The sequence below is a fragment of the Cupressus sempervirens genome, chromosome 6, assembly GCF_028749045.1.
Source record: "Cupressus sempervirens isolate cs-2001-9-10 chromosome 6, ASM2874904v1, whole genome shotgun sequence".
NCBI lineage: Eukaryota > Viridiplantae > Streptophyta > Pinopsida > Cupressales > Cupressaceae > Cupressus > Cupressus sempervirens.
This window is the reverse complement of record NC_143123.1, coordinates 126215643-126228601: the sequence shown is the minus strand read 5'-3', so window position 1 is coordinate 126228601 and position 12959 is coordinate 126215643. Positions and strand designations below refer to the sequence as shown.

Here is a 12959-nt window from a genome sequence, read left to right as displayed (position 1 = left end):
GCCTCGGGGGTAGGGGTAGGGGTAGGGGCATCAATTGTTCAACAATGGAGAATAAGGAGGGTGATGCATGTAGAAGGCCCCTATTCTGGATTATTCTCCCCTCAAAACTCCCCTTTTTCGCACCCTCTATAGTGGAGCCCCCCTCGGTAGCCGATTATTGTAATGAATAATAGAATCATAGGGCCAAGAAGATCTTGCTAAAGCACCCAGAGATAGCCTAACTTATATCTCCAGGGGCCTAGCTTCTATAGTTGTACTTACTAGATTTGATAGCCTCTCTTAATAGATGGGGTCCTTGTAGTTCTTTGTTCCTTGTAAGTCTGGGGGTAGGTTTTTGTGCCTTCCACCCATGGTCTGGTAACAATAGAACTATCCTACCTACAGAAGAGTAGGGGCCTTGGTCTAGGTAACCTAAACCCCGTAGGACCGAGGTTCAACTAGCAACTATCCTACCAGCTTCATTGTCTATTAGATGGTAACAACTCCATGGGCAAGACGAAGGAGATGGGCTAGTGAACTACCCTGCTCAACTGTCTTGCTTCTTCTCGATTGGGTTGATAGCAATCTATTCAATTGCCTCACCCTGTCCCTTTGTCATAGTAGGGAGTATGCATGCAGGGGGTGAGAAGGCAGGCAACTAGCCACTAAGTTGCCTTAGAAATATAGGGTAGGGGTATGCAAGGGCTGCCTTTTCCATAGTTGGGGGTCTAGGGCCCATAGAATAGTAGGCATAGATGGATCCCCTGCCCTACTATCAATTGTGTTCTTGTCCATAGAACCCCTATCTAGGGAACATTAGAACTAGAATTCCCTCTACACTGACTATCTCCTTTGCACCAACTGGGGTGGGTGGTTGGATATATTAGTGGTGCCCCTCTAATTCTATGGGTTGGTGCTTGATGCCCCCGGTGCCCCTACAATTCTACGGGCTGGTGCATGATGCCTCTACTATTTTAAGGGGCATATTCTCATAGGTAGGGGCCAGCAGTGGGCCCTTGCATTTTCTTGCATTATCAGGCCTTTGCATGTGCATTCACATGCATAAACAGATTATTGGCAAGACCGGGCTTTGACCATGTCTCCCTCTTCCATAGTACATATGGTGCAAGACAGTTTCACTTATGTGTTGAGGTCGAAATGGGATTGGGTGTGCCACATCTTTCCATAGTGCATGAGGTGAGGACCTACTAGGATTCTATACATAACATGTCCCATAGTTCCCACCCTACTGGCAGATGAACCAACACTATGGTGATTATAAATGTTACGTATAGATTCTCTTTATTCCTCGGGCATAGTCAAGACCGTTGAGATCAAAATGATCCCAACCAATAATCTTCCCTGGCATGACATAGTCTACATTTCTGGCAACAATGTTTTGGTGGGCCCTAGGGGATAGGTAAGGGGTAGGGGTAGGGAATTCTTTTGCACCAGCAATATACATACCTTGCATCTGAATTGCCCTAGCCCCTTTCCCAGGGGTAGGGGTATATAATAGAAGCCCTGCACCTACATGCATTTACCGGAAAGAGCCCTCAATTATATAGATGTTGAGCCCACCCATGTGTAGTATAGAATCGCCTATAGGGGCCTCTGAACTGGTAAGGATGGATATGGAGCATGATCATGCCCAATAGATAGTAGGGTCGAGTAGGCATGTTACATATAGAATCCTCCGTTAAAACCAAACCAATCCTGGTTTTCTCATCAGGTGGAGCCCCTTGGTTTCTCACCCGTTCTTAGAGTAGTAGAGAAACCCTAGTTGGATCTATAGAACAATGACCCTTTAAACTATTGTGGAGGGGCCTATGCTTTCTTGCAAGCGTCCATGCAGAGTGAGTTCGCATCACCCCGACTTGACACAATAGGTTGGGGGTAGGGGGTCATCGCCAACTATCTCCTAGCTATGTGTGCATGCAGAGTGAGTTTGCATTGCCCTGACCTGACACAATAATTTGGGGGTAAGGGGTCTAGCCAACGACACTCCTACCTCGTCATGCATGTAGAGTGAGTTTCACATTAGATAGTAGCAGGCCCTAACTTGGAACATTAGGCTGGGGGTAGGGTCTAGCCAACTATCTATTATCATTTGTAGTTTCCCTACATGGTTGACGAACCTTGGGCTATCCAGTTGGGTGACATTGTGTAGGGGAAATGCCCCCGAAGCAAACAACTCTGGCAAATCAATTCTTTTTTCTCGCTTGCATCTTGCCAACTATTACTACAGCTACTATTTGTAGTAGTAATAGTAATAGTGACGGTGGTGGTACAGGCAAATAATCACAAATACGAATAAGCTTTAATAGATTATTTTTTAGCTATGCTGGTGGTAAGGGAGAAGGGAAAAGTGGTTCATTGGTGAAGACTTTGCATCGACCTCTATCCTAGGTATAATGTAGTAAAAGATAGGACAAAACACTTATTCATGGTTGAGTGGGCTTTCAATAGTTAGTTATAGAGGGGTTTACGGGGTAGCAAGGGGAGGGCCCAATCTTTTCTACACTTGGGGCTTGCTAATCTTCAATGGTTTTGATGATTCTATACATAACATGCCTATGCAACCCCCTATAGGCCACCCCTTACCATTCTATAGGCGGGCATATCATATGCGTAATGGTGCATGTAGACTCACATGGATGCATTTATTCGATTCTCGGTCCTCGGCAGGCAGATCTCCTCTATGCATAAATGACCTCGCCTTACTTATTAGAAGGTAGAGGCCCGGGTCAAGCTCTTTTGTATCCCATCCTCCGCAGCCACTATAGCCTAGAGCCATGGGTCCCATCAACCATATACCTCAACTGTCCCCGGTTGCTAGTTTTTGGCCCAATGTCTTGCATGAACACCTTGTAGGTTTGAAAGTGCCATTGGGCCCATATAATTTTAGGGGCTATGCATGGTGTGATGGTATTATAGAGTGAGAGGGAATTATAGGGCCCACTTCATGTTCGTGGGTAACCCCTACCATTCTATAGGCTAGTCTGTATATTAGTCGTTAGTGATACTGGCCAGATGATGAAGAATTCATTATTTGTTATCCTACATGGATTGCTGTGTGTAAGAGCACTTTGCCTATCAACATTGGTGCAAGCATATAAAGTCATCATCAGAGACAGCATCTCAAAAGCATATTTTTACTTCCATATCAGATACAGCTATCAGTGTTTATCAGAACATGCATTAATCGTCATATTGAAAGCAGCCTGCATACCATTGCATATTATCAATCACAGAACAGACAACAATTATCATAGGTTAGTGAACCCCATCACATATATTTCTTCAGAAGTGGCATAGACATTGCATTTACAATAATTGTTCAATCAATTGATTCTCACTAGCTTGTATATTAGACATTAAATTATCTTTGTGTATGCATTTGGAATTCTTTGTATACAGCATATGCATTTGGAGTTAAGTACCAAATAGTCATACTTCCATTCTCATTCAGAATAAGTAAAGAAATTAAGATATATGTGCATTTTCATTATTGGCTTCACAAAGAATTATAGATAAATCTGTAGTGGTCCATAATATAGAAAAAAAGGGACATTAAAAGAGAGAACTAGAATATTTGAATCAAAGCTTCTTGAGAGGGTTTAGGTTAGCAAATTCACATCAAGGTAAAGCCATGTTGAGTACACCACTGAGCCCTAATGTAGAGATATAGACACTTCCTAAGTTCACTGAAGATGGATTTGGAGATCTAGTGAGCCACCACAAAATTTCTGAAACTATTTTGGTAGAGAATGGAAAAATTGACTAGATTGATGGTCCACAGTCCTTCTGTCCACCCTCTGAGGTATGGCCATTGATAGGTACACATAGATTGAGCTAACCAGTCAAAACCCAGAAGGGAAATCAATAAAAGCTCTTGAAGAATTAGATTGGTACGAAAATGTAAATCTGTGCAGAAATTTACAATACTTGGAAAAGGAAACATGAGAACCTGTTTAGTTACAATCTAAGGCTCAAGAAATTATAGGTCGAATTGGAGAGAACTGACCAATGAATTGAAAAAAAAAATGGTTCATCAAAGCTCTTATTCTTTCAGCACAGTAGAAGATGAAAATAGTACCAGCTTCATTGTTTGTAGGGGCATGCAATACAGCTATGGATAGAGAAAGTGAGGATAAGAGGTCTTCACATTGAAAACGAAAATTTGATGAAGATGGTGAGTTGGATGCAAGAAATAATGTTGAACTAGGTGTAGCACAAACATTACAAAGAGATATGCTTTATATGATGGAATTAAAAGTAGATTGAAAATTCAGCAAGGAGCCTAAAGATATATGATGCAGAATCTGAAGAGCTACAGGCCTCACCAAAATTAACTACCCTAATAAAATGTTTTGTGATGTTTGCTAGATAAGGGCCATTAGATTTAACGGATGTCAATGTATTTTGAAAAGAAAGAGCACACATATACTCTTCACATGAGGCGAGTGGTCTAGTCATAATACATGCTGAAGTTGGAAAGCAACAAAAATGAAACTCACAAGTTCCATCAATTCTAACTAAACCTGGTGCTGCTAATACCCACACCTAACTCTGCAACTATGCTTATCTAGTATAAAGAAGCTTTTTGGGTCATGATGTACTTCATTTACATGTCAACTCAGGGACTTATCTCGTTAGCATGATGGAATCGGCTAAAGTTGATGGCTAAATTGTAAAGGCTATAACACATTGGAAGACAATATCATTAACTCTACTACTGGCACTGAGCCAAGACATTGACAGATACCATCAACAGTAGGTTTGAAATTTGGCATTAGAATACTGTCCAATCAAACTGTAGAACAGTCATCCTCTTGCATCCAATATCAGTGAATCAATCGATGTATCTCTCCACAAGTTAGAATGAGTGCCTTTAAGGGATCTGATAATGACCACAATGGGACTCTTTGAAATTTGAGTAACCAGTAAATGTTCAGATGGCATAAGATCTATTCCACTAAGAAATGAGACCACATTTCCATATAGAATCCACCCCAGCCTTAATCTTTTCCACAGTAGAAAAATATTTACTTATAATATTGTTATGGTGAAGTATATCCATGTATGCTTTCAGGATGCTTGTTACATAAAAATAATGTTAAGCTCCATGTAACATGGATTGCAAGAGTTTATTCACAGCTAACAACTACTTTTGAAAATTCAAGGGGAAGTACTAAGGAGTGCAAGAAAAACCTCTAGTTCATATTCAGGATATTCTTTAAAATTTAAGTAATGTTAAGTGGTGCAATAAAAACCCTTAGTGCACATTCAGTACATTTCTTTCAATAATTTAAGTAAGTGGTGTAAGAAAACCCCTACTTCATATTCCATATTCATAGACTTGAACCTAGACCTTGTTTGAGAGAGCAGACCCATGTGCCATGTAGACCACAATGAAGTGATCTTAGGTGCCAGAAATTGATCTTAACAACATCCTTTCATCTGCAAAATGCTTCTAGATATGCTTAGAGGTATGACACTAGTCAAGAAAGTCCTTATGGTTAAGACTTGTAAACTATGTACTTTGGGGATATCACCTACATATTTTGACCCCATCCCCCACCATTCCCGAGCCTCAGAAATTTTAGGAAATGTTCCATAAATTGGAAAAAGTAAATAGGAGCATTAGGACTTGGCTTGGGGATGCTGAGACTTTCCTTGACCATCCCAGGGATAGCTCTGTCCTGATAACACAGGCTAGGACTCACAGTGTAAGGAATGTCGAACATGGTAGTAATAAGAATTCTGAAAGAGGAGGCAATACAAAAACAAATGGAAAATAGATTGCATAAGATTCATGAAACTGTGTGAACAAAGCATGTGTCAGACTCGCAACTTGGCACATCAGAGACTGCACTACATAGGAGTGGTGATTTGGCTGTGGAAGTGTGTTGAAGGAGGCAGAGATAGATGAAGAGCTGTCTGAAGATGCAGTATGGTGATATTAATAAGTTGTGTTAGACTGTCCCACCACTCCAATAATGGAGTAATGAAAGCATCTCACTATCCAGCCCATAAGATTTATACAAAACTTGTTTCTCATGCCAGTTTTAAAGTGCTATTTTCTGTAGTATATATGAAACTCTATGGTTATGCTATGCTACACTATTTCTTGAAATATTTTAACCCTTTCTGACCATTTTCTGTACCATTTGTTATAACTTTGTAGCTTGAGATATATAATGGATAAATCATTAAAAAATTAAAAACCATTAGCTAAGTCACAGGCATGGATGTCGGAAGCAGTATGGCAGTGTGACAATTTTTCCTGGGCATGGATACTATATATATATATATATATATATATAGATAGATAGAGAGAGAGAGAGAGAGAGAGAGAGAGAGAGAGAGAGAGAGAGAGAGAGATCTGTTTGTGTTTAAAATTGTGAGAACAGTGTTATTTATAATTGCCAATAAATAGAATACAACATAATTTTGACATAGTAACTTATAACAGCTCAATTCATGATCACAAGAAGTACAGTAATAGATTCTCATTAAAAAATATAATAGAGAAATAAAGTATTAGAGAAGCCTGCGTACCTTACTAGTTTCTTGGTCAATATTGATCATGACTCAGTGATAAGTAGAATATTGCACCCAATGCAACATAGCCAGAATTCAAAATAGTCAATGTACATGGTGCAGAAGTCAATGTTGTCTACATAGCAGAGATATTTGGTCAACATAATGAATATGGCACACCTCTCTGGTCAACATTGTCAGATAACCACATTTAAGAAGAATCAATCAGACCACATTTAAATAGAATCAATCAAACAAGAGTCAATGTTGAAGATCTTGTGTGTTGATTCACAAATGATGCCAGATGGAGTCTGGCTGAAACACTGTCTTTTTCCCCTCATACAATAGTGCTGCTCAAGTGAGAGAGTAGACGATGGAATAGTGCATTCATGAGGATCAATTAATGCGATCTACACATGTTCAATTGGAAACAATAGCTGTAGTTTTCTTAAACAATGGTTATAAATTCCTGGTCTGCCAAGACAACATCAATTTTATATTGGAATCATTAGGAAACAATATTGTACTCGGCAATTGATGGTGTTGTACTCCTTTCATGGACCAAACTTGTCACTTGTTTTGTTCTTCGCTTCTTAGACTGGGGTTCCTGTGGGGTACGTCCAGGGAAACCACAGGAAATCTGAGTGCCTGGGCAGAATCCTAGGTGTGCCCAGGAATGAAGCTGCACTATAGTGGGTCTACACGTACCCAGATTAAATATAAGGACCTGATAATGTAGTTCATTAGTAATCTACTTTTAAATATATGGTTTTGGGAGTTATTTTAAGTTTTGATGATATTTTAGACTGAAAATTATATACACATTGAAAATTAGAAACAAAATCCTCCTAAATCAAGAAAAATGGAGAAACATAGTATTTGTTTTATGTCTTTTAGTTTTAATTTCTACAAGAAGGTTATTTTTAGTAGTTGATAATTTCTAATTGACAATGAAAGCAATGGAATTTTGTTAAGTTGTGTGCCAACTTGCATGTAAAGTTTAGTTTAGTTCTGATGTTATGTTATATGGTTCAGTAGCATATATGATGAATGCCTTCTCATGATCATCCAAAATTTCTTGTAGTTTGAATTTTCCCCAGTTTTTCAATTGCTGCCCCCTGCCATCAATGTCCCATAAACTTGGTGGGCCATGATTGTAAACACAAAACGTTGATTCAAAAGGTTTGCCATGGTCAACTGTTCTATACTTTCTCATCTTGTATACCGACCACCTACTATGAGACCAAAACTTCATGGGTGAAATACCTTTTTCCTCGTCAGAGCTGAAGTAATTATTGAGAGATGGAATTTATAAACTACATTTTGTGGCATTTTGACAATGCACATCCTATATATCACTTTTTCCAAGAATTGAAGTTTCACAGGCTCCTTAGAATGTAATATTAATTTGGGTCTAGCTCTGTCTGCTTCCCAACTAGTGTTTGATGCCTAAGAGACCAAGTATGCCGTTTTCCATCGCAATAGAATTTACATCAAAACTTGATGCTGACTTATGACTTATGCCTTATATGACCATTTCATTTGGTAACATCTTACTTATTTCATGACTTGGTTTGCTACTTTACATGGTGCAAAAGGATTCTAGTTAACTTATATTTACTGCTATAGAATTTAGGCTTTTCTGGAATACACATGCCAAAACACTTCTGAATAACCTGCCTAAAAGTTTTTAATCCAACTTCTATGAGGCATCTCACTCAACAAATCTCTTCCCTAATGATTAGTGAGGTGACTGACTTGAAGCATTGGATAAGGCTTCTATGCAGGTTACTAGAAAAGCTTTGGCAAATGCAATGCTTTACTGTACAATTATTTTTGTCTCATCACAGAGTTTAAGTCCATTTTGTCCGCTCTTTTCAGATACCACTGCTACCTAATGTTGATCGCACTGTTAGAAAAAGTGCAAAGCAAGCTGCTGAGATGATGGACCGAACTCCAATAAGTGAACTTGTTGGCTAAGTATAAAAAGACAGAGATTCTTCAACAATATTGCAGCTTTGGTGCAGCAATTTAATGCTTATCTAAATCCAGATGAAGAATGGCGGCCTTGTAAGAAAGAACAATGAATTTTGCATAGGAGAGGCAGGGCTAATTCATGTATTTTACAATTTATGGTACCAAGATCTACAAATCTTTTTTTTTAAATATCTGTAAACTGAGTTGATGTACAGGCCAATTTATTAAATTATTTTAATTTGATAGTACTTGTAAACTGAGTCAATGTACATACCTATATATTATTTTTTTATTATTACTTTTTTTTATCACCATTGACTTTCCTATCTTTTATCATGGATTGTGTGAACTAAAACATCATACAGAAACATTCACAGCTGTTCGAGGAGATATGTTTTAAATTCCAACTGACCAATACATAAACTTTGAACCTACTTGATATAGTCCTAAAACATATGCGTAGAAAGCAACGCCTCAGCCACTGGACCCTGGCTGAGCAGATAGTAATAATTTTCAGTTCTTAAAATTGTATACCTAGTTTCCTTGGTTTTTGAAGTTCAAAAGTATAGATTGATAAGTAATTAGGACAGGGGTAGATCATCACCATTGAAATATTTCAACCTGAAAGCATTGGATCCCAACTCCTGAGAAATCACAAATGGTCCCTTCCACAGGGTTTCAAATTTTTTGTGTGCTCCTCTGGGTTCCCTCCTTTTATCCCACAACAGTACTTTGTCTCCTTCCATGAACTTTCTAGGCCTTATCCTTCGGTCAAAATTTTTCTTCACTCTGGCCCGGAGTTCTGTAATGTGGTCTACTAGATCCCTTCTTTCTTCTTCGATCTTCTGAAGATAAAATATCTGCTTTTCAAGAGAACTAGTGAACACTTCACCTTCGATCACTTTCTATAGATTTAAGGTGGCCAATTCCAAAGGGAGTGACAGCTGCACTTTTACTCCATGAACTAACTTGAAAGAAGTCATACCAATGGGTCTTTTGGGAGAAGTTATATTTGCCCAGAGTGCTTCATAAAGCCTTTTGTGCCAGTCTCTTCCTCTCTTGTCCACCAGTTTTTTCATGATATTAATCAAATTTTTGTTCCTAGACTCTACTTGCCCATTGCCTTGTGGGAAATAGTCAGATGCATGTGACAAATGGATCCTGTGATTATAATAGAAAAGTTGAATGTCTCGAGATGATAAATTTTGGGCATTATCGGTCACTATCTTGACTAGTACACCAAAATGAGTCAAAATATTCTTGGTTAAGAACTTGTATACCACTTGTAATGTTGTTGCTTTTACTAGCACTGCTTCTACCCATTTGGTAAAGTAGTCTGTAGCAGTGAGTATATGGGTGTGACTGGCACTAGAATTCAAGTTGATGGGACCGATAAAATCTAAACCCCACAACTGGAAAGTTTCTTTGATGACTAAGGGCTTTAAAGGGAGAGCGACTAATTGTGGTTTACTAGTGAACAACTTGCATTTCTCACAATCATTTACCCATTTATAAGCGGACTTAAACATACCTGGCCAGTAGTACCCGCTCCTCAAAATTTTAAAAGCGGTTACTATGGAAGAAAAATGTCCACCGCATGCTTCACTATGGAAGGTTTGGAGCAACTTCTATTGTTGGTTAGTTGACACATCTGTTGTCGGGAAAGTTATAAAATAGTTGACAGGTAGATTAGCATGTTGTCGGTAAAGTTATAAAATAGCCAATGGGTAGATTAGCATCCGAAAGGACGCATGACGGTTAAGTCACCCCTTCAAAATGGTATATGTACATTGTCCTGAATGGACTTTGGATCATTGTTGTAATTATCATTGGAAGCACTATGTAATCTCTTCAGCATATATGCAAAAAATAAAAGGAGTACTGTTGTGTTATATGTTCTTATCTATTATCTGCATGCATTAAACTATTTACCCCATATTGTAAACATTTGGCGCCGTTGCCCCATGGACTTGGAACGAAGGCAGAGGAATGAAGACTAATGTCGAATCAGCTGAACAAAAATAAGAATAAGATAAAGGAAAAAATGAAATATGCACCGCACAAAGGAATTTAATTTTGGCACAACAGGTCGAACGTAGACGAAGGTTTCAATAGATTGCCGATGGACACTGAAGCACCGAGGAATTGTTGGAAGAGACTCGACAGCGGTTGGATTTGGTGGAAGAAACAAGGGAGGAATTTCTTAACCTGTATACGCCAAGGGAAGAGAATCTAGACGGAAGGGAATTAACTTGCACGACTCGGAGTGCCGAGGGAGCACGAGCGTGGAGTGAACTCTTCGTCCGTGATACACTTTTGGAACGAACAACTTCGCTTAACGAAGACCCCTTTTCACCAAGTAACATGGCTATTGGAAATAAGACAACTGTTTGAAACAACACGACTGAGTAGAACAACGCAAGTGTGCGGAACATGTAGGTGTGTAGAACAACATGGGTGTGCAAAACAATGTGAGCATGAGCATGGAGTGAACTCTTCATTCACGATACACTTCCGGAATGAACAACTTCACTTAATGAAGACCCCTTTTCACCAAGTAACACGGCTGTTGGAAATAAGACGATTGTCCAAAACAATGCAGGTGTGCAGAACAACGCAACTGAGTAGAACAACACAGGTGAGTAGAACAACATGGGTGAGTAGAACAACACGGGTGTGCAGAATAGCGCGGGCGTGCAAAACAATGTGAGAGTGCAAAACAGCGTGGGCACACAACAAGTACCTCCAACTCGAATAGTAATGGCTAGACCAAAGAAAAAAGTGCCGAAGTTTGATGGTGATGGAACAGTCGATCCAATCAGACACTGTAAGACATGCGAAACAATTTGGATGGTGAATGACATAACCGACACAGATGAATGGGTCTGACGCAATTTGCAACCACCCTAAGGGGTCTAGTAATTGATTGGTTTGCCGATGCTAATATCCAAAAATTAACTTCTTGGGTAGCAGTTAAAAAGGAGTTTATCACCGAGTTTCAATTGCTGCGAGACAACAATGAGATTGTAGCTGAAATCTACACCACAAAGCAAGGGAAAAATGAAACAGTTCGTGTATATGCCAGAAAACTAAACGAATTAATAAAAAAAATGGAAAGTCAACCAGTAGATGGGCTAAACAAGAGATGGTTCATTGAAGAACTACACCCAGAGTTAAGGAAGAAAATGAAGATCGTGTCGCCATCATCATACACCGAAGCATACAATCAGGCAATGGACTTAGAGAGTGAACAAAAAATGAAAAAGAAGAAGAAAAGTAGCTCATCTGACTCAGATTACTCGTCTTTGAAAGATGATAGCAGTGGTGACGAAAAGGACAGTAAGAAGGTTTGAGCTCTCGAGAAGGATATGATCAGAATGATGGAGGAATGTAAGAACATGCAGAAAGAGACGAAGGGAAATGAGCTATGGTTTGCAAAATGCAAGATAGGTCATACGAAGGGGTCCTATCTGAAAAATCAATTCTGTGATATCTGTCAGATTATGGGACATTCCACAAAAGAATGCCCCTTCAATATGAAAAAAAGAGGGCATCAACAAGTGCTCCTGACTCAGGAGGTTTCCACGTCAGGAGGGAGCAACAACACTAGCAATGACGGTGCCACTTCGGGTGGGTACAAAAATAATAGAAGAGGGAAAAACAACAATACCAACAATACTAATGGTGGCCATAGCCGAATTCAGTATGATGCGAGTGGTTGGCCAATGATTCAATGCCGAGCATGCAATTTGTGGGGCCACTTTGCATGGAACTGTACATCAACAAATGCACCAAAGTTGTTATGCAGATGGTGCGGTCCTGGAGATCATGAAGATGCGAAGTGCCCGAAATCAAGAGTGAATTTGATCAACATCGATGCAGACAAAGAAGTCTTGGCAATCACCTGTAAGTAGGCAAAAATATACCTTGACCCGACAGAAGAAAAGAAGAGATTGGAAGAAGTGCGAGCAAAAATTGAGAAAGCAACGCAGGCAAAGAAATCACAATTGAAGGACACTACCAGTAGCTCAATGAGGAACTGTGCAGAACAAAATATCATAAGGCAGATATTACAAACTAAAATACCAGTCAAGTTAAATGATCTGATCCTCACAATGCCTCAACTATAAACAACACCCATGAACATAGCCTCGACTACTAAACTGCTAGGAGAACATGGAACGGAAAAGGAAAGTGGAGCAAGTGCAACGGACCCAATGCTGCTAGCCCTCACATCCTGACGGCATCCGACGGTTGTAGAGATGGGTATATTAGGAATGGTCCTTTTAGACACAATTGTGGACGAAGGTTCAGGGGTAGATGTCCTACCAGAAGATACCTAGAAGAAGTTGGGACAACCGACGTTGTAGCCACCTACATTCCAATTACTAACGGTGGACCAACATGGCATTAAACCTCTCAGGATCCTAATGGCACAACCAGTGACTATTGGAACA

General features: G+C 39.5%; 1 protein-coding gene across 5 annotated transcripts in view; it reads left to right on the top strand.

Moving 5' to 3' along the window:
- EMB25 (DEAD/DEAH box helicase) overlaps positions 1-8813 on the top strand; it is a 246607-nt gene extending 237794 nt beyond the window's left edge. For all 5 annotated transcript variants that reach the window (XR_016352771.1, XM_089787043.1, XM_089787041.1 and 2 more), the window contains one exon: positions 8407-8813. Coding sequence is in view for 4 of the 5 variants with exons in the window: in XM_089787043.1 (XP_089643169.1) it covers positions 8407-8505 (99 nt within the window). In the remaining variant the exon portion in view is untranslated. The remainder of the gene's footprint in view (positions 1-8406) is intronic.
- Positions 8814-12959: the final 4146 nt, after the last annotated feature.